This window comes from Scophthalmus maximus, chromosome 7 (genome assembly GCF_022379125.1).
Source record: "Scophthalmus maximus strain ysfricsl-2021 chromosome 7, ASM2237912v1, whole genome shotgun sequence".
NCBI lineage: Eukaryota > Metazoa > Chordata > Actinopteri > Pleuronectiformes > Scophthalmidae > Scophthalmus > Scophthalmus maximus.
This window is the reverse complement of record NC_061521.1, coordinates 6,900,567-6,923,360: the sequence shown is the minus strand read 5'-3', so window position 1 is coordinate 6,923,360 and position 22,794 is coordinate 6,900,567. Positions and strand designations below refer to the sequence as shown.

Below are 22,794 nucleotides of genomic sequence, written 5' to 3'. Positions count from 1 at the left end.
TGTGTTTAGCAGATTAGGACAAGGCGAAGAGCGGAGGACAACGTTGTTGTTGAGTCTAATGTGAAGTAAGGATGACAAGGGTAAAAGGTTGTTTGTTTTTTAAAAAAGGGAAAAAAAGGACGGTTTTATAAATTCATAGAAAATAAAAACAACTGATCCGTTGAGAAGCTTTAAGAGAGAGGAGCAGTGAGACAAGAGGAGGAGAGAGGGACAGAGTGACAGAAAGACCTGAGAGGGAGAGTAGAACATCTGTGGATTTCATCTGGATTTATTACAAGTGGAACTCAAACAGTCCCATGTACCAACAACAGATTCCGGACTCACAGGGTCCACCTGAACAAATCCAGAGACACTGGTGTGTGTGTGTGTGTGTGTGTGTGTGTGTGTGTGAGAGAGAGAGAGAGCAACACTGTGGAGGGCACACACACACACCGGACAAGCAGAGCAACAGAGACAGTGGGAGCACGGCGAGCTGATGGATGCGGGATGTGGATCAGTGTCGGGACACCTGTGATCCTCTGCCACTTTGTACATAAAGTTTTTCTTGCGGGCTTTATTGACGCACCCCTCCCTCACTGATGCCGCACTACATAACGACCTCATCCCCTCTGGCACTGTTTCTTCTGGGTTTTTTTCTTCTTCCATTCTGTTCTCCTTCACCCTGTCGTCACACATCCTGGACCAGACTGCGTCTCTGTAGCAGATTTCTGATATGTGGTTAAAAAAACGCTAAAAAAACAAAACACAAATCGGTCATTTAAGGAAGGAAGTTTTTTTTTGTTTTTCATTAATTTACCCGTAGTGTCCTACAGCGTAGCTAACTTGGCGTTGGATAATACATACACAGGCTTTTTAACAGTTACATTGGCTACACAGTTCAAGAAAAATGAACCGCTTTCGCCTTCATTTTATGTCTGTACAGCAGAGAGTCAAGGCCTTCACGTTTATCGCATTGTTCTGTTTCTCTCTTTCTTTTTGATCGTCAGCTGAAAAACACGAGTTGGAAGCAATGCGTTTGTTTCTATAATTGACAATTAAATAGATAGTGTGAACCTCTGGACGATTTAAACGTGTGTGTGTGTGTGTGTGTGTGGTCCGGGCCTCCATGCAGCCGGAGAGGCCCGCGCCGCGCGGACACCACGGCTCTGTCATTTTGATATTTTCAAATGATTCCGGGATGGATTCATTTATTTTTATTATATATATATATTTTACTTTTTTTTGGGGGGGGGGGGGGGGGTCGTCTTAGCTGATGATCTCGGTCGCCTCTTAATTATGGTCTTAATTAAATCGCAGCCAATTAACCGCATCGTGGATCATCCGGCGCGTGAGCGGTGTTGTTGTTGTTGCGCCACCTGAGCCACGGCGCGGATCTGGTGGGCACCACCTGTGCGACTTGCACTGCCCCTCGCCTCAAAAAGTTTCAGTAGGCCGAACACCACCGCGACCGAGAACATGCAGATCTATTTAACACGCGGCTACAGATTATGCGCATCGGCTGATTTCCCCGTTACCTCTCTGCGGAAAGTTGTTTTTTTTATTAATCATTATTAAATGTGTACATGACTTTGACACAACGGACAGCAGGGACATAGACATCGCGCTGGTCGCGTTTATACGTTCAACAGTCTATTCATGTCCCTTCCTTTAACTCAACAACTTTTCGTGTTTCGTTTAAGTTTCCTCTGCGTCCTCGGAGACGCGGCGCGCGCGGCCGCCTGGTGTTGCGCCATGTTATCTTAAGATGCGCTGAGTGCGGACACAGATCACCACCACGTCTGTGTTTTCCGATTTCCCTCTACTGGACGTAAATTGTTATTTGTAATTAATCTTATTCTGTTTCTTAAAATGATGCTGGTGGTTGCGGTGGCGCTCGGTGTCTCTGCTCTCCTCTTCTCCCCACACGTCAGCGCTGAATGAAACTTTTCCACATTGTCGACGGGGCCGCTCCACAGAAACCCCTTTCATGTGCTCTGCGCTGGTCAAATTGGGCTCCCCGCCGCGGCTTTGTTGTCGCGGGGCTTTTTTTTTTTTTACGAGCCGCAGCTAACGAGGGAGCGACATGGAAGTCCCGCGGAATCACAAAGCCCCGGCGGGTATTTACCGAGCCGAGCCGCGGCTCCGCTCCTCCGGCGCTTTGTCCCCATTCACTGGCACCAGGGCGCAGAGGTACAGCGGGGACAGCGCGCCCGCAGCCCGTCCTGTCTCTCTCTCTCTGTGTGTGTGTGCGTGAGTGTGTGTGTGTGTGTGTATGTGTGCGTGCGTGCGTGAGTGTGTGTGTGCCTGCGTGCGTGCGCGCGCGCGCGGAGCCGCTTCATGTTCATTAATCCAGGTCGTTGATGACAAAGAGTGTCAGGAGCAGGATCCGTATGAAGCCCTTTTTTTCTATGTTCGGTTGGAGGACCGGGCTGCGGTCTGATGGACACACACTCCGTCGGAGAGTTCTGAATTTGTGGGGTGTGAACAGTCATCATTGATAACATCCGACCGTTCTCTGGTCTCATGGTCGTAGGAGTAAACTTCAAATCATACAAATGTCTGCAACTGTAAGTTAAGATTACATATACTTTGTTGTGCCATGGGGACATTTTTTAGGACACACACACACACACACACACACACACACAGTGACTGCTGTTAAAAAAACAACAACACAAAAGTAGTGCATACATGGAATACATATATAAAAGAACTCAGGTCTCAGGTCTCTATGCAATCACACAACCACACACACACACACACACACACACGCACACAAACACAAACACACACACACACACACACACACACACACACACACACACACACACACACACACATGCATACATAGACTAAAACAACAACAAACTGCACACTGCCCTGTAGCAACACACCAATAATTACTAATAAACTACTAATAAGCATTCATACACTACATTTTACAACAGCGTCTCATTTTGGGATTTTAATCGTCTGATTAAAAAATGAAGACAACCTGGGAGGTTGTCTTCATTTTATATGGACCCCAATTGTTAAGAATCAAAAACAAAAATATATATAACAAAACAAAAATCACAAAATTCAATATATATAATCTATCTACCTATGCTTATATGTAAACACATTTTTAAAAATGTAATGTTTTAACACCGCTTGATAAAAGGGGAAAAACAAATATATATCAGGATCAATTTCAATTTCATGATCATATGATAAAGGCCATTTTTTCTGATGGCCATTTCTTTGTATGATTTAGATTTTTTTATTGGATTAATGATTTGGGATTTTTTTTGGTCTTCACAATTTCAGCCCTGCATGTAAATCTTCTTCACAGCAATGAGGATATTTATCAGAATGTGTTACTGGACGTGATCTCACTCTCAGATGATGTGTCACATTTGCGTGCGTCCTCCACACGATTCAGCATTTAACTCTGAATGAGCCTGAATTACGTTTTGTTTAATAAAAAAACAAACAATTGCGTGTGTTGTGTTCTTCTTTACATAGATAGATCAAGTCATGTCTTAATATTCCATATTTTTATACACACTGATTTTCTCATTTTCAGCATTCCAGCCTTCAGTGCAGTGTGGACAAACTCTTATATCTACACTACAGTGGCTGCACACTGGTCTGACTCATAACTTTGTGGACATTATCATACATTAGCATATGAAGTAATCCCGGGGTGGCGTGGCGTTCAGCCAGTCGGTCCAGACAGTTTTTTTCTCTCATAATGAAAAAGTTTGACTATTTCCTCTATAATCTTTCTACAAACACGTGTAAAAAAGGAAAATCAGAGGTGTTATTTTCCGTTACTGTTTGTCACTGCTGTAGAACATGGATGTGTGTGTGTGTGTGTGTGGTGTTATGTGTGTGTGTGTGTGTGTGTGTGTGTGTGTGTGTGTGTGTGTGTGTGTGTGTGTGTATGTGTGTGGTGTTATGTGTGTGTGTGTCTGGTGTGTGTATGTGTGTATGTGTGTGTGTGGTGTTATGTGTGTGTGTGTGTGTGTGTGTGAGTGTGTGTGTGTGTATGTGTGTGTGTGTGTGTGTGCTGCACAAAGTCACAGTGTGTTTTCTTTCTGTACAGATTACAGGAGCCAGACAAGCTGGGAGACTGGCGTGGCTTCCATGATGCAAAACAGTGAGTCACATCTCAAACCTATATTTGTTGGAATTAATATTTATGCATTCGATGTCACTGTATGTACAGCTAAACGTGTGTGGATAATTACATTTGATACTTCTCATTAAGAATTTGAAGAAGAAGATATACCTACGGTGGCTAAGATAAGAGAGATTGCTGTCGACCCAGGACAAATAGAATCAAGCCACAACATAAGCACCTTCCCTAAATTGTTAATCACGACGTGTCAGGAGGAAAATAAAAAAAAATTAATGAAATACAAACTACACGACAGACAGTCAAACCTGAAGCTGTTGCTGTAATTCCATTTCTCGCTATGATTAAGTCACAACTGCATTTCTCTTAAATTGTTCTCTAATTTTCTCTGAAATATCTCTCAACATCTTGGGTCCTAAACCAGCTATAACTGACATTTTTATATACAATGTGCAAAAATATTGAAACATAAAAACAATGTGAAAACTAGAATGGCGCTCAGGAGAGCGCAAACCTCTGCTCAGGCCCGACCAGTCTCCTTAAATAAAACCAAAAATAGATATCAGTCCCCTAAATACGCCCTGCTTTTTTAAAAATCAAGATCCTTTTATTATTCCCAAAACAAAAAAACAGATGACAAAATATTTACACAAGGTGGAAAAACTTCACAGTGGAGGAGCTAAAGTCGACCACATCGATAACTGCTGGATGTGATGATGTGTGCCCACACGGTTGTTGCTGCTCGGCACATAGATTTTATTTGGTGCCATACGAAGAAAAAAAAGCGTGTCGGTGGTGTTGTTGATTTTGCAATTTGCCATAAGGAATGGATGTTTGAAATCTTTCTCTGTGTAATGACGATAGAATGTCTTTTTTAAAATTAAGTTAAATGTTGTTTTTTTTTAATAAAAGATCTGCGTCACAGAAACAATACAAGCCGCCAGCTGAAATAGGAACGAGTCTCGATTCGGTGCAACAGCGATTTAGAGTCAAATGAAAAGGTTCTACTCCCAAACACACTGTTTCTTTTGACTCTTTTTGGATCAGGTGTGCGATGACTTTTTTTTTTTTTTTTTGTAGTTCTGTGTTTGTTTTATGTCGATGTTAATGACATTGTATACTCACCAGCCTGGGAATGTGGCAACATCAAGAAAGAGAAAGAGGCGTCTGGTCTTGTGCCTGTTGACGGACTTCATGACAGCGATGTTGTCATGTTGTCTTCTGGTGAATACCATATTACTAATGAATCATGGATTCAACTACAAAAATAAGTGGCAATAAATTGGACTCGGCCTAAAACGCACGGTCGGATCAGTTCAGTGGCTCTTTTGTCATGTATTGCCTGTGAATGTCGACTTTCATCGGGGGCGACTGATTGGACCTTTGAATGTCACTGTAACGTATGAAGTCACAATGCTGTGCTGTGTCAAAGCTTCTGGGTGGGACTGACAGTGACATCCGCCTCATTTCTTCTTCCTTACTGCGGGACAAGAGGTCCATGCCGTCTGCAGTGAAGGTGTGTGCATCATTTCTCTCTCTGTGTGTGTGTCTTTGCCTGTTCCCCCTTCGCCACGCTTCTCTCACCCGCTCGTGTCCATCTCACCCCGGATGTTACCGGATAGGTGCCGCGCATTCCCAAATTGTAGCCAGGTCCCTGTTGGACAGGAGCACTGGGTGTAAGTTGTCCGACTTGGTGCCTTTATCACACCACCTTCCTTTGAATCAGCTCAAATTCCAGACAGTGAGAGTGGAGCAGCGGGAGGGTGGCGATCGGAAACTGATGGTGGACAGATCATCAATGGTAAATGATCAAAGTGCTCCACAGCAGAAGTCACATTCACACACATTCACACGTGCCCTGCTATGTGTGTGTCTCTGTCACATTCACACACTGTCAGAAGAGCCGTCAGAGGCAATTCATGGTTAAGTGTCTTGCCCAAGGACACATCGATCCATATGAATGAACCACGTGTTATATCGTGTGTGTGTGTTTGTGTGTGTGTGTGTGTGTGCAGTATACACAGTACATGGGTAGAAGACAGCGTTGGTCTAGTTTCTCAAGTATTTTATGAACTTGACAGTCCATTATGTTAAACTATTGCTGTAAAATATATAACAACTGAAGAATTTCAGAGACGCACACTGTGTAAACCAAAATATATATTTTTTTAAAGTCCAAAAAATAAATTTGGACAAGAGGATTTTTCGATTTTCTAATATTACTGGCTGGGTTCCAAATTGCGGACATTGCAGAAACTACAAACATTGCAATGTCACGCGCCATCAACAACGCAAAATATCTGCATGTCCGAGCCCCCTCCTCATAAGCCCCCATCACTTCCATCAAGTCAGTTATTAGCCATGTAGCTCATTGGCGAGCGAGCCAAAAGCAATCATCATCATAATCATAATAAAAGGTTGGGACAAGATGTTTTACACAAGTTGGGAGAAATATATTGCCTATACTTTAATGTTTGATTTTTAAAATACTTTGGCATACTTTTGGCTATTACAGAAAGAAATTGAGCGGACTCTGTTCTTGATGTTTTATACATTTAGACTTTTTATTTTGAAAAACAGGTTTGGAATAAATCTGACAATGACTGCACAACAACAGAATATTTTTCGGAGCTTTCACCCACATCTTGGGTCCTTGTAGGCAAACGGATCTGAGATGGTCAAAACGTATGTGACTGTTCTCCATGGTTCTTCTCCGACCACCACTCTCGGTCGTTGACCTGTGACCTCTTCCCAGGGTTTGCTGGGATTGATTGTGACAGTCGGTGATGTCCTCTCCCAGTGGTCATGTAGTGAAGTGATGTCACCCATCGGTTTGGGAACTGCCACTTTGAAGCCTCGAGTTAAGCATTTTCATCAGCGCCATTTTTTTATTTTTAAACCAGACGTAGCTGCTGTTGGGTCTGACTGAGAGTTCGTCCGCTGCGTGCCCACATACACCTACAACCATGCATGGTACTAGCTGTCAATCAAACTCTATAATCGCTCCAATGCATGAGGTGCTTTATGGTCTATTAGAGATATTGAAGTGCTTTGTGAGAAGTGGTAACACATTTCTATGCAGAGGTCAGTGTCAAGGCCTAAACAGTGAGAGTGTGTGCATTCAGAGGAGATCGTGGAGTGGAGGTTTCCCCAGTTGTGAATCTGCAGACTCTTCGAGTTTCTGATGGCCCATGAAGTTAGAAGATGAATGGAAGTGGTATTCTATACAAACCTATTGTCCCATCTTCAATTTAAAAAAAAAGAGAGTCTAAAAGTATTGCCTCTACGGATCTGCAGCAAGATTGATTTTATACCAATGGGAAATTCATTCATCTAAAGTGTTATTCCGACTCGACAGACGGTGCAAAATTTGCCACAGGAACAAGGCAAATGACAGCAAGTTCCCAAAATGAAGCGCTCCATGGGTCGTCGTAATTATGATTTCTGTTAACCCCCCAAACCGAACCTTAGTTTGAATCATTGCAACCATGACGATAAATCTCCACTCCAGATCATTATTTAAAACCAAACCACAAACCAAGTTGTTTAACAATAACGATTGTTGAAACAGGGACCGCTATCAGTTTTAGAAGAAGCTGATTGTTAATGTGATTCGCTGAATGGGCTGTCCAATCAGGGAACACCCTGTGACTGTGTTTGATTTTGATTCGGACGACTTTGTTGATAATAACATTTCATGTACATGGTGAAAGTGAAAATTAATTGAAGTCAGGCTCAGAGTGAATGAGCTGATTTAAAGTGAAAGCTGCTGAGCAGCTCCCACGGGCCCGTCTGCCCGCTCTGAGTGTGTGTGTGTGTGTGTGTGTGTGCGTGCGTGTGTGCCACAGAGGGACCTCAGCCAAATTGAGTCCATATGTCTGTCTATTAATTGTGTGTCAGCAGAGGAAAGCCCGGGTGTGTTCCTCGGGGAGATGACACCATGATTAACAATTTCTGCGGCGAAAAACCGCGGAGCCCATGAACACAAAGTGAACATGATGTGAGACGGGCGTGAGGGAGAGTTGGAGGCTAAAGTGAGCCAGCGTTGCGCACTAAAGTTAACAACCATACACTTGTATCAATATGTTTTGTTTTTATTTCTTATTCATTTTAGTTTGCTTTAGACGCTACGTTTTACTGTAATGTGCAACAGGCTCCTCCTGTAATTTAATTAGGCAGGGGAGAAGTTCAGCACCCCGACGGGGTCAGGTGTATCAGTGTCTCCACTCCTGTGTGTGGTGGTCACAGAGAATCTCCCATCGGCCTCCAACCGCCCAGACCCAGCGCAGGACTGCCTTCTGTTTTAATCAAACCACCAATCATTCCCTTGATTAGCAATTATAAAGAATTAGATGATCTTGGCAAACGCAAACACGGATGATATTTATATCTGTGAACAAGCGATTGACGCCATCAGTTCTTGTTTAATGTGTGATAGATATTTAAAGTAGAAAATGTATTGATCACAAGGAAATTAAGGAAACACTGGTAGCAGAGGATGGTTTCAATGTTCTTCTTCACAAAGGTGACAGCTGCTGGTTGCACAGGACATAACTGTTTTCTGTGCTTCTTTAAATCTAATGGCCATGTTGGGATGTGTCTGGAAAAAAGTAAAGAGCTCATTGATTAAATGACGCTAACCTGAGCTGCTGCTCAAGAAAAATATTGCTCAAACCACAGTTTGAGACACTAACACGCAAAAACATTTTTGTTGTTATTGCATTCAAGTCAACTTTGGGATTTTGTGCTATTTTGCGTCCCCAACACAGATCTCAATTTTAGAATCACGAAATTCGCAGTACTTTCCAGTTTTATTCCCCCTGATTTTTACAGAGGGGTTGGTTAATGTATTCACAGCCTAATTTATTTAACATTTTATCGCTAAAGGCTGTTGGTAGTATTTTCTGCTTTATGTAAATGGCTAAAAAAGATTTTGCCTTACCCTAACTTGAATTTTGAACCTTGCCATTCAACAATCTGATCTCCCTTCTGGAAATGTATGCACATTCGAGCATTTTTAAATAGATAATGCGTAATCAACATATAATATAGAATATAATATAAAGTTTGAGGAAAATTGTATAGGAAAAATATTTTTCTTAATGTTTTTAACCAACTGGAGAAGTTCTGTGGTGATATCTATTAGTTAAAATATTTATCTCACCAGTAGTGATTTGCATAAACATTGTACAACTTATGTAAAAAAAAAAATCACTGCAAGCACAACAAAAATCTCCCCCCAACATCAGCAATCTTATTTCACGTTTTTGTAAAGAAAAAATGTATTCTCGGACTTGTGATAAGATTGAAATCATTGCAGTGTTTTTCCCAAATACTTAAATATTGTACCTTTGTGTAAAATACAAAACATTGACACAAATATAATAATTGTTATTCATATTCATGTTAGTCTTTCCTGTGATGATGGGTGTCTTTAGTGAAACCTCTGATTGACATCAGCCCAGGTTTAGGAGGCGGGTTAAGGGTTCGAGTAAGTCTCCAATAGTGTACACGACAGTGTAATGTCCTAAATAATGGAGACAGGGCAGTGTGTGTGTGTGTGTGCGTGGGTGGGGGCACATGATTTAGTAATGTCCCGTTGAGAGATTTATAAATCTGCAATATGCTTTCCCCAAAGAGCCATTAACAGACAATAGACAATTGATTCAGCGTAAATCCCTACTTAACCTGCACAGTATCACAGCACGACGAACATCTGCTGCCGGTGCCGCCGAGAGAAACATGTCAGAGCGTCAATGTGTTGATGAGCAGACAGCTGATCTCAAGCGCCATCCTCTCCACCTGTAAACTGGAACTCGGCGGCAGTGCTCAAACTGAACAGTTTTGCTCTTCGCTGGCCAGCTGTCAGAATTTTTTGACGTGACAGAATGAGACCCTGTGACCATCGTTTCAATCTGCCAATTATTGTTGCTCCAGGGTCGCACTTCCTATCTTGGTTGTCAGAATTATGCTTTGAAAGTCTCCATAGGAATAAAGCGAAAGCAAAGAGCAGGAAATTGCTGTCGGTAGGAGCAATTTGTATTTCCTAATAAGTCCTTTGAAAATACAAATTTACAGAAGAAAAGATGAACGGTTATTAAGATTTTATTAAAATGGATTAATACAGTTTTTTATTCATCAATTATCTGTTTTATGAGGAAAATACTATGACTCAAATGAATAAAGCTGAGTGTATCAGATTATTACTCCTCACCTGTTCCCCTTTTCTCCGCACTCTTCTCATGCATGTGCCTGATCAACGTGGCTCGTTCATCCTAGTTACACTTCTCTCTTCATTAACACTCAATGTGTCTGCTTGTGAAATAGAGTTAACCAATTACTGAAATCCATTTCTTCTGTGTGTGTGTGTGTGTAGGTCACAGTGGAGTAAACCAGCTGGGCGGTGTGTTTGTGAACGGGAGGCCTCTACCTGATTCTACCAGGCAGAAGATAGTGGAGCTGGCGCACAGTGGGGCTCGACCCTGTGACATATCCAGAATATTGCAGGTAAACTCATCATGTTGAGAGTTGCTGTATGACATATATCATATATGTTTACATGTAACTGTGTGAATTAAGACTGCTGGACGGTGATGTAGAGTCACTAAGTATTTAGCATTAGCACGGATTTAGCATGCTTCTTTTTACATTGTCTGACATAAAATGGACACTGTAAAAATATGTTTATAAACTGATGCAGCAGTGAACCAGAGATATTCTTATTCTAATTCCACAAATTCTTCCTCCTTGTCAAACCCTGGGGCCTTCACTATCCCCAATACAACTCAACCACCAACCATTGGTTGGGGGATTCGGGCATGTTAAGGTGTTGCCTCAAGACTTATAAACACATGCAAATAGACAAAAGACAAACAAATTAAGAAAACCTCTTCATCAATTTGACAACACATGTACAGCATTTAAAGAAATGCACGGCAAAGACCGCAACACAACTCATTAAGAAAAAGAGCTGTAAAATAGGCCGCATCGAAATGGAAGTGATTCAAGTGGACACTTAAAAGTGATGCACACGTCTGGACACGCTTGTTGTTGCCAAGGGAAATTTCTGAATGTTAAAATAAATCAAAAACACTTTCTTTTTATCACATTTTCCAACACCACTGACGGAAAGAGAACCTTAAAACCACCGTGAATCAAAATCCGCCACCTAGTCTTGTAGCACTAACCGCAGCTGACTAGAGTGACATCAGTTGAGGCAGTATATCAGATGTGTACAGCTCCCTCTGGAGCCATCGAAGGCTTAATTCAACTATATTCAACGAGTAGTACGATCCAACGCCTATAAACCGACTGTGATGTGGTCAATTGGCGTTGATCCACTTTAACCATTGTTATCATTCTTTGGACCATCCAAATAATGTGTAGATATTAATTATGTACTATCTTCGTTCCAGGTGTCTAACGGCTGTGTAAGTAAGATCTTGGGCCGGTATTACGAGACCGGTTCGATTCGTCCTCGGGCCATAGGAGGCAGTAAACCCAGGGTCGCCACTCCTGAGGTGGTGGGAAAGATCGCTCTGTACAAGAGAGAGTGTCCGTCAATTTTCGCTTGGGAGATCAGGGACCGACTGCTGGCAGAAGGGGTCTGCACCAACGACAACATACCCAGTGTAAGAGATTATGTTCTATTTGGTACAATGTATCAGCAGGAGGTGGGGCACAAAAACCAGTTGAGCTGTCACATGTATTTAATATAGATTTTATTTAAATTACATATCAAAAGTCAGGACTGGTGTGTACCAAACTGACACACATTTATATTTCACAGAGTCAAACACAGGAGGCTGTTGTCATTTTTTCTCAGCATTTTATAACAGGCTGCGTTGTAATTCCTGTATGTAGTTTCAAGCCTCTGTGTCGTCTACAGGCTGACAGTAATGTTAATATTATTGTCTATGTTGACTAGCAACTTACCACTTTAACACCAAGCACCCTGTGCACACGACTTCCATAACCATGAACTCATGAGTTTCATTTGAAGGCAGCAACAGCCTCATACTTTATATTGACTCTCGGACACTTGAAAGTTCAAAATCAAGTCAAGTTAAAGAGCAGAAAAGTAATGAAAGTATACAAAGCATGACCATTGACTGTGTACGAAAAGTCTCTCTATTTACAATATTATGCTACATAAACTTATGTATGTTTATCCACTACTTTCTGCTAAAAAATCACACAGTGCAACACATTTAAGATTAACATTGCACCGCTCAATAACTGACAGAAATGGTGCAAATGAAATTTTCCAGTTGATTCTGAAATATCAAATTACTGCTCACCACTGAGTGAACCATAGGAGGGGGTGCTTTCTACACGGCAATAATCTTTACGAAATGTTCCATAATGCAGTGCTTTGCTTCTGTTTTTGAGATGACTTCCTTATGAGTTACCGTGATGTGACACTTGCCCGTGAAAATTCAAAATTATGATGACAATAAGAGTCTTAAAAAAACAAAATTTTGGCTTCTGCTCATAATGAGAAGAAAAGGTCTGTAACCATCGCCGTGGGAACGTATTTTCGACCGGGGGGTGTGGCAGTCTTGAGTGAACCAAAGAAAAAAATGTGAGGAGAATTGACTCGCCCACTATGCGGCTTGTTTTTTTCTGATCGCACTGGTCGGGTCTCGCACTCGCAATCTTGGGCATGGGAGCCTAAAAGCCACGGGTGCTAGTGACCAATACACATCCCAAGGCAGAATTCAGAATTGAAACCCCTCGCAGAGACTCGATGCCACCATGCCACATGTTAGGAAACACATGGCGGAGTCATGAGATTAATTTTAGACAGTGTCATGTCATCGTAATCCAAAGTGTCCAAATTGGAGGAGGACTAAATTCCCTTTGGTCCTCCTCCAATGTGTCAATGATCGCTGTTGGGAGTTCTGAGGATTTTCTTTTGTCCAACAATATATATTAGCTGTACATGAACTGAGCAACTGTCTTGTCCCTTGTGCTTCTCTGCGCTGCTGTTCAGTAAAGCAAGACCATTTTAGGATTGTATTTCTTCAGTCCAACAGCTTCCTTCATGCAGATCAGACAAGAAACAGTCCTCTCAAACTTCATGGACAGTTCTGACAGCAGAATATATATATATATATATATATATATATATATATATATATATATATATATATATATATATATATATACAGCTATCTGTATATAGCCAAGTAGTGTAGTTACGAGACATTTGTGGAGTTTGGATTGAAATTGAAAGGAACTACAAAGTTGAGAGGATTTACACAGTTGTGCTGTTGGGAAGCTGCTGTCTTTTTCTTTCAACATGGTACCATCCCAGTGATGTTTGGTGGTTGGGGGCAGACTATTTGACTAATATTAGACTATACTGGTTGATAGTTTATTGTGAAATGAATGACATCATGAAATAATGAAAAGGCTGAGGCACAACATGACAGGTATCACCTCTTCACGAAGTGGAAGTAACAGAGCTCAGTAGATCTCTGTAGTGTTTTCTTTTAATGGACATGACCAGGCAGGCTGAAGGTTGACTCTGGGTCAGAAATACTGTGTTTCGGTTCCTTAGGTTCTGTCCACCGATGCCTTTCATATTCAAGAGTTTGTCTTGTGTACTCACGTTGTGTTTTATCGGCAGGTTTCATCCATAAACCGGGTGCTCAGGAACTTGACCAGTGACAAGCAGCAGATGGGCACAGTGGGGGTTGAGGGGATGTTTGACAAACTCAAGATGCTCAATGGACAAACCACCTGGGGAGGACGGTCGGGGTGGTATGCCGGGACTACGCTCACTCCCACTGGTAAGACACTAAATCATTTGCTGCTCCCACCTTATTACTACTGTAATACCGGGACTGCTGCTGCTGTGACTCTCAGGGCAGACACCACACAGTCTCTGGGTCGAGAACATACTGTTTTGGAAGTGTGTGAACGGGGGAAGACCTGGTGAAGGCTAAATACACAATCAAACTTCATCCCTGACCGGTCGCAGCAGATGTTTCGCCCACTGAGCCTGGTTCTGGTCGAGATTTCTTCCTGTTAAAAGGGAGTTTTTTCTCTCCACAGTCTCAGAGCTGCTCATTGTGGGAACTGTTGTGTTTCTCTGTAATATTGTGAGGTCTCCACCTCACTATGTAAAGAGCATTGAGATACTGTATGTTGTGATTTGGCGCAACACAAATCAAACTGATGCGGACAATATGATGCAGTTGACAGTAGGAAATTAAAATCAAGGTTATTTTTGTTAAACTCTTTCATTGTACATTCATTTTATCGTGGAGTTGAAAACATTACAAAGCACTTGGACACAATCATTAACTTTCGCTGTTGAAAATCTGAGTTCTGTACACCATACTCAAGAGCAGCACAAGACACATACTGTCTCTGCGTGCATGCTATTGATGATCATGATATAAGACAGCATCCTTCCTTTTGACTGCTCATGCACCTTTATTCCAGTGAAAGCTTGTGTTCATATTGCGTGTCCCACAACACTTGAGTACTAATTTATAATCCTGGCTCTGCCTGCCTGCACCAAATTACTTAACATCAAAGTAAAATCAAAGGAAACAAAGGAAAGAAAGAAGGAGAGAAAGAAGGACAAAAAGAACAAAAGAAATACAATTTCGGTTGTGACTCAGGGCCCCATTTGCTGAGTGGAGTCAGCTCATATGCTGCTGTTCCTCCTCCAGCACCATGGGATTTACAACAGTGAAACGGAGTCATGCTATACTGCCACGGCTGCTGCCTCCCCACCAGTCCACAGCATGTTTGTGCTCGTCAATGTGTGTGCATAGGAGGAGGGGGGGGGGTCGTCTGCTCGCATTTGTGTCTCTTTCTGCCTGACTGACTGTGACACTGAGCAATGGCTTCATTCTCTTTCGGAGGCTCTGTCTGCTGGGGATAATGAATAATTAGGCTAGCACCACAAATAACACAAGTTCCACAGGGAGCGGGAGTCAAGCCCTCTTCTGCTCAGAGATCACGCGTGGGAGATCTCCACTCTCAGGTGCCCTGTATCTAACTCATGCACTTGGTTTAATTACACGGATTGGAATATTACGTATTACATTGTTCGATCACAAGCCTGGTTTTTAGTAAAGCACCATATACTGCAGCCATTGCTTCAGTTGTCGTTGCTTTATACCTGTTTGGCTGTGCAGCGTCTCATAGCTTCTCATAGCATTGCACTTGAAAATGCTAATTTGACAAAATGAAATATGTTGGAATACAGAGGAAAGAGCAAATAAGTGTAACCATACAGTTGAAGTTTAAAAGAAAAAGATATAAACTGAGCAGTATCGTGTTCATCAGCTTTGTCACTATAACCAGCTGCAGCTGGAAATCTGTCTGGTAAAATATTTTGGAGGCCAGTGGTTGGCTTACAGGCGATGAGGGTGGGGGGTATTGTTTTCTTAATTGTTTTTTACCTGTAAAGCTCTTTGTGTTACATTGTTTTCATAAAAAGGACTATACAAATCAAGTGTATTGATTGATAATCAGTGATAACAGCCATATGATGGCGTATGATGGAGCCATAATAATAATTATAAAAATTAATATAACATATCATTTTCAGTTATTGCGCAAAGTTTCTTAGTTTTGTCTCATTCTATCTCAGGAGAACAACAAGAATAATAATAATAGTTTCTATGGACCAACACAAAAACAAAAGGGGTTCTACCCCTGTGGGGGTTTGAACCCTAATAATGCGAGATATAACTGCAAGCGCGATTGGAGTGTTCAAACCTTCTGCCATTTGTCTCCCCTTCATCAGAAGTAAACCAAACTCTGTGTGTATGTTCAACCGATGGCATGAGAGGTCGCCAGTGAGTTGGGTCATGATAGGTAATTGGCATCTTGAGTCATTAGCATGCTTGCTATGGGCCACACACACTTTGACGAATCAAGATGGCGTCTCAAATTTTGATCAATACTTGCCCCCCAGAGCATGCACACCAACTTTGGTTCAATTCTGTTCAGTGGTTGTTGAGATACATATTTGTGGAATTTGTGGCGCCCCCTTAAGGTTGGTTATGAAATGCTTCAAGCAGAAAGGTAGCTAATCACAGCTGTAAGCTATGTACCAACATTTGTGCAGATTGGACAAATGGTTATTGATTTATGGCTAATATTCCCTCTAAGCCCCGTCCTTTGCGAAGACATGTTGGCTAGTAGCGGCCAAGTTTTTTGACCAATCTTGTTCATTTATAGTAATAAAAAACTGAGTCCCTTAAGGCTGTATATCTTATTTATTGTTGATGAAGTAAAAATTTCAAAAGCTCTATTCATATCACTGTTTTTTCAGTTTATACTAATTAGTGCAAAATGTTTTTTGTAGAGCACATTGAACTTCACGTGTGGCAAATTTCAAGTCAATCATAGTCACAATGTGAGGGGCATGGTCTTTCCAAAATTACATTTTTGGGCCTTAACTATAGTGCCACTATGTGGCCAATTTTGATAATTAAGGTTTTATAAGCCAATGCACATCTTAACATTTTCAGTTGATGCGCAAAGTTTCGTAGTTTTGTCTTATTCCAGCTCACGGGAATTAGAGGTAATGAGAATAATAATGATTTCTCTGGACCAACACAAAAACTGTAGGGTTATACCCCTAAAGTGTGAACCCTAATAAAATAATGCAAATGATAATAATAATGACATTCAGGGGAGAATATTCAGCTTTTTATCTGGTGTTATTGGTTTACTTAAGATTTCCTACTACTTCTGCTTTGGTTCTACTGTCCTCCCTGGCACAGAGTGTCCACAGGCAGAGGCAGCGGAGAGCACCATATCAGTCAGCTCCAACGGGGACGACTCGGAGGAGACTCAGATGAGACTGCAGCTGAAGCGGAAACTACAGAGGAACAGAACGTCTTTCACACAAGACCAGATAGAAGCACTGGAGAAAGGTAACTTCTAGTTGTTCATCAGTGCACCATACATCTGCGAAGGACATCACATACCCATATACATACATTTATTCACATACTGTATGTGTGAACTGTGCAGCTTAAATCCCTAGTCAGCAGTTCCCAAACCTTTTAGCCCGACCCCCAAAATAAAAGTACCAGAGACTCGACACCCACACTATATAAAAAAATCACCTATGTGCAGATGTCGCAGTGTTTCCTGTGGTACTGTAATTTACCTGTGCAACTGATGCTAATCTATCATAATAGCTTCATTTGTCATGGAAAGTGAGAATATAACAAAAGGAAAAATACACTATTTCAAATTGTTTTTGATTGTATTTATTTCCCCTGTCTTGTTCTTCAGACAAAACCATTGCTTCAATTTTGTCATATTTACTATCTTGATATATCAGTTATTACTTAATGACACAATGTGTTTTTACTCCAGAATTTGAAAGGACTCACTATCCAGATGTGTTCGCCCGAGAACGCCTTGCCAACAAAATAGATCTTCCAGAGGCAAGAATACAGGTAGGTTCTTGTATTTATTATACTTTCACTAATTCAAGTGTTCCAGGACAAGATCCACAGTCCTTGTTATACGTTCTGTGCAGAAATATATTCAGAGGTTCAGCTGAAGCCAACAATAGGCCTCGGCAGTCTGAGTTAGACAAGACAAGTGGGTATCTTAGCTAGTTGAAGCCTAACTCAGATAGACATTAGAACGTATTTTCCAATTACATTACATTGAAATTGGTTTAGGAAGGGTATTTCACAGCGAGCATGGGCTGAAGTGGAATATATACAGAGTAATCTCATTTTACATATGCGCATGTCAGTAGAATGTGAACTTTATCCTTCAACCTTATAATAACCGGTCCTCTTCTGTGCTGGCACATGTAGGTTTGGTTTTCCAACAGACGAGCAAAGTGGAGACGAGAGGAGAAGCTGAGAAACCAACGTCGTCAGGTGTCCAACTCCTCCAGCCACATCCCCATTAGCAGCAGCTTCAACGCCAGTGTTTACCAGCCTCTACCACAGCCTGCGACACCAGGTACTGATGACACCAACAGTATTCTAATGCTCAGTCCACCAACCCCTTATGTCACTTTGGTACCATTCAAAATGTGTCAATATCAAGTAGCTTATAGTTTCCAGAACTGGGAATTTCCAAATAGAGTCATCAAATGTTTCCTAAGGCAGAGCACAATTCTCGGGACACGTTGTAAGAGCACAACAGTGTAATACCAAAGATGAGTAAAAAAAAAGAACAAATACCCATGAAGTTGTGAGGAAATGTACACTCTCCAGTGAAGTGGCCCACAATGTTTTCCTCGGATGGGAATCCTGGAGTGCAGACAAAAGAAGCTCCAGAGGGGATCCAGGTAGAAGTGTGGCAGGGGAGCTGGCAGTGCTTGACAAAGAGAGATGTGCAGATGATCCTGACACAAACACAGATTAGGACACAGATTGTGGCCAGGTTGAGGCAGAGGTTGGCTGAAGGTGTGAATGCCACAAGGTAAGATGGTTATCAGACGGTCCTTAAATACTGCAGCAGGTGAGTAGATGATTGAGAGATCAGTGCCCTGTGTGGAATAATTGGTGGAAGGTCTGCACCTTCCACCAATTATTACCAGAGGTCACGCCCAGCCAGCAGCACACACTAAGGCCCAATCTCAATGTCCACGCTCATGGACTCTGAGGCGAGTTCCCAGTAAATCCGTAAAGTCGTCAAGTGCTCGCTCGCAGACTTTTTCAGCCCTTTATGCCCACTTTCTGTAAATCAGATGCAGACTTTGCCTGACGGATTACCCAGTTAGTTCCTCAAGTGCCTTGGCTGTGATGAGAGTAAAATTCGGAAAATAAAAAGTCCTAAACCCACCAGAGTCAGCAAGAGGTTTTTGCGCTGTCACAGTGGTGAAGGTAAGCTGCTGTCCACTTCCTGTTTATACAAGATCAGGCCATTCAGACTCTCCCACTCAATCGCTTACAAGTGACATCAATGAAGTGTTGGTTCAGGGTTTAGGGGTTATGGGTTAGGGGGGACATTGAGAAAACCCAGACTGGGAAAAGGCAAAACACAAACAAAATCTGTAATCTTGTGTACTCATCCTCTGAACATATGGTTCCAGGTTTTAATGTATTTTAGTTAGGTGACGTTCTTGTGTGGCTGTTTAGACAACATTTAACATTTTAAATACATATATTCCTTGTTTAAAGAAAAGGCATTTTGTGAATCACAGGCACTGTATCAGCTGTTGTATGAAAACATTTCTGCTTTTGGCCAAAGTGATGATTGTTATTTCTCCTATGCACAATTTCTTTAAGGTCTGATCAATGTCACATTAAAATATACATGGTGGCCTGTGGCCTGGAGGAGATGGGATCAAACCACTTACCCCACTAACTAAAGAATTAATGGATTATCTGCTCTACCACAGAAGCTCAGGTGGTCAGTTCTGTGCATCAAAACTAGATACATGTGACTTAGAGATAAAAAAAAAAAATTACTTGGACCAAATATCTCTCCCCGGTTATACGATTGCCTCATGGGATACGATACAAATTTTCTTTGTTCAAACCTTTTCCCCCTTCCTATCTCTCCAGTGTCCTTCTCATCAGGATCTGTGTTGGGGAGGCCAGACCCAGTTCTGTCCAACAGCTATAGCATACCAGCCATGCCCAGCTTCAGTATGGCAGCCAGCCTGCCCATGCAAGTAAGATCCTTTCACAAGACGAAACAATACACATCTAATCCACCGTCTGCATACAAGCACTACAACACCAGAACAAAAGATGGCATCTTCAAAAGACTCTTGCATGACAATGGAAATGTCTCCAGTGTGTCTCAATCTGACTTCAGCTTGGGCTGCCTGGTACACACGACCAGTCCAGCTGATATTTAAATATTGCATAATTCAACGTTCTCAGTGTTCCAGGGTGTACCCCACCTATCGGGTTCAAAAAATTATCTTTCTGTCTATCCATCCATCCATCTATTAGGGAGGCACCAGATGTTCGGCCCCCGGAATTGTTTGGCCGAAAATAGCAAAAAAAAGCACTTTAGGTGTTCGGCCGAACAAGTGAAAATAAGAATGAGGTGCGCGAACCAACATATCGCCAGTGTGGAAGCATTGAAAATGTCAGAGAATAACACAAAGATAACTTGGCACAAACTTCTCTCTCTACAATATTATATATATCTTATTTTATTTTGTTCCAATTTATTTTTCTATTAAGTTATATTGTGCTTACCTGGTATAATATTTGCCAGGGAAAAAGAAGTTCAGTGATATGTAAATGTATTTTGTCTTGATCTTTTAAGGAAAAAATCTAATTGAGGCAATTTAATTTATTCAATGGTGAAAAATTTGGCAAAATAAATTAAAAATTGTTTAATTTTGTTTGGTTTCGGCCAACAATTTTCATTTCGGTTCATCCCTACTATCTGTCTATCTATCTATCTATCTATCTGTCTATCTATTTATCCATCCATCCATTTCAGATGTCAATCGGGATTTGCTCCAGCGGTGCAGCATTAGTAGTTAAAGTGGCAGTTAAAGAAATAACCTTGACAGTTATGAAGCAGGATGTTACATTCTGCTGTTTTAATGGGTTCAATTCATTCACGTTTCCAGGCATCCAGCCATACCTCGTATTCCTGCATGCTGCCCACCAGCCCCACTGTAAATGGAAGAAGTTACGAGACATATACTCCTCCACACATGCAGCCACACATCAACAGCCAATCGATGACATCCTCTGCAACGTCGTCAACAGGTAGGAAGATACCTTTTTACATTCTACATACCTTCCCCTCTGTGTGTGCTAAAAGGAGGAGTAATAATTTATAGTTTGATCAGACAGGACAGATTAATATAGATTTCTTACACACAAACATGATAATGAGTCGTATAGCTATTAAAACATGGCCTTTCTAAATATTTTCAGAACCACTACACAATATATCATGTTTTATCCTATTTTCCACACCATTCAATCAGATGGAAACATTGTTAAACTGTTGTGAATCCTTTTATACTAATATGCCCAAATCTTCTGTCATGCCTGATTTTTGGGAAACATATTAATTTTCACTCAAATTAACGTTAAAGTTCTGTGGATTCGTTTGTAATGAACGAAGGTCCAGCAGAGCCTGTCAGATTCAAGCTAAAACATACAACACGCCACATTTAAAAAAATTGTTTAAAAATGAATCAATAATTCACATTTTATTCTTTGTTGATTGTTATTGCAAACACATGTTAAATCCTACACTGTACCTCCTCTTAGAGCTTCCAATGAAGCGGTTTCATTATTGGCCTGTGTGGACTTTATTAGTATGGAAAGACCTCAATCTGCTTCTGTCTTTGCACTACCTTCGAGTGCAACTGTGTTGCCTCGAAAAATGACTTTGTGTTCATTTAGGAGAGACCTTAAAAATGTTTTTGTTTCCTGTTCTTTAACCAGGTCTGATTTCCCCGGGCGTCTCAGTTCCAGTGCAAGTTCCGGGAAGTGAAGCAGACATGTCACATTACTGGTCCCGTCTGCAGTGATGTCACTTCTGACGACATTGTTTTTTTGCCTGCAGTGATCATCAGTAATCAAGACTGAATGGGTCATCAAAGCTTGCTTTATCCCTAGTTTACAACTTCAATGTGAAAAAGACCCGTTATTGAATGAAAGCCACGGCACCACAGCAAATGAATATGAAGAAATTAGACTCATTAATGCTCGCAAGAAAAATATTCAAACCAAATTCTGGAGACAAGCAGGAAAGAGGGAGTTTGAGCGCTCCTTCCAGTAGAAAGCTTTTAATATTAGTGTAAACTTTTGCAGGTTCTGCTGCAACTGGATCAAAGGTCTTGAGGAGTCTTCTCTCCACATCTGCGTGGCTGGTAGGACACTGGCACTGGCCCAGAATGAAAAGCTCCAGCCTGAGCTGTACTCAGGAAGCTCAGGAAGGTGGACCGTCCTTGGGGAGAATGAACTCCAAACTGGAATAAACTGGTCAGTGTCCATTGGGACATTCTGTGGGACAGCATATTACCTCTACTTTAAGTTCCTTATTTATATCATGTTGGTGTATTTTTAGCAAAAACAAAAATGTCGACTTGAGAGTAAAGGGAATCATTTAATGAAACTTGAAAAAGAATTGTCTGCTGTGAATTTGTTTCATCAGCAGATCCCAAAATCCCTGGCCTGGGATGTGTACAGAATTTCAGAATGTGGAATCTGGTGGTCTGTGTTTGGTATTGTAAAAGCCCTGACATGGATGGAATCTGGATGGAGGTTAAGTTTGTTCTAATTCCAAAAGCTCCAACGTCCAGAGATTTGACAGTGAAATGGAGACAGAACAGAAAACACTTTGCTAGCTTATAAAAACAGTAAACATTAGATTGTGCCGGGATGTAAATCTGTTTCTTATTTCAAAGTGTCAAGTATTTGTCTTCTCCAGTGGTCTGGAAGGGTTTCCTTAATAAAGTTATTTCAATTATCTTCTGTGTTGCTTTCTACATTATTGTAATGGATTTTTTATTAAGAGCCTTGGTGGGGATTTGGCCTCGGTGGAGGAATGTGATCTAATGAGTGCCATTCTAGTGTTTTCATTGCCATTTGTTTGTCTACTGTCTGTCTGTCGGCAGTAAATACTGAAAAATTACCAAACCAATTTACCTGACATTTTGTGCAAAGTGGGGCACCAACCCAATTTTGGAGTGGACCTTGAAAAACTGATGGATTCAGATCTCTGAGCACAATTCTAGCTATATAGTGTGT

At 41.4% G+C, this 22,794-nt stretch overlaps 1 protein-coding gene across 3 annotated transcripts; it reads left to right on the top strand.

Moving 5' to 3' along the window:
* Window positions 1-4,074: 4,074 nt before the first annotated feature.
* Window positions 4,075-22,518, top strand: LOC118315843 (paired box protein Pax-6-like). Of its 3 annotated transcripts, XM_035643452.2 has the most exons (10): window positions 4,075-4,123; window positions 10,479-10,609; window positions 11,518-11,733; window positions 13,737-13,899; window positions 16,861-17,013; window positions 17,465-17,547; window positions 17,920-18,070; window positions 19,624-19,733; window positions 20,655-20,796; window positions 21,487-22,518. In XM_035643452.2, the coding sequence occupies exons 1-10, from the start codon at window positions 4,111-4,113 to the stop codon at window positions 21,570-21,572; spliced, it is 1,248 nt and encodes a 415-aa protein (XP_035499345.2). In that variant the 5' UTR covers window positions 4,075-4,110; the 3' UTR covers window positions 21,573-22,518. The 3 variants fall into 3 exon arrangements, with proteins under 3 accessions (XP_035499345.2, XP_035499348.1, XP_035499347.1); XM_035643455.2 differs by lacking the exons at window positions 4,075-4,123; window positions 10,479-10,609; window positions 11,518-11,733; window positions 13,737-13,899 and adding an exon at window positions 14,743-14,883; XM_035643454.2 differs by lacking the exons at window positions 4,075-4,123; window positions 10,479-10,609; window positions 11,518-11,733; window positions 13,737-13,899 and adding an exon at window positions 14,900-15,107.
* Window positions 22,519-22,794: the final 276 nt, after the last annotated feature.

Coding starts and splice junctions, on each gene's coding strand:
- LOC118315843 (XM_035643452.2), top strand. Junction 13,900..16,860: donor GACTACGCTCACTCCCACTG/GTAAGACACTAA, acceptor TCCCTGGCACAG/AGTGTCCACAGGCAGAGGCA. Junction 20,797..21,486: donor CTCTGCAACGTCGTCAACAG/GTAGGAAGATAC, acceptor TTCTTTAACCAG/GTCTGATTTCCCCGGGCGTC.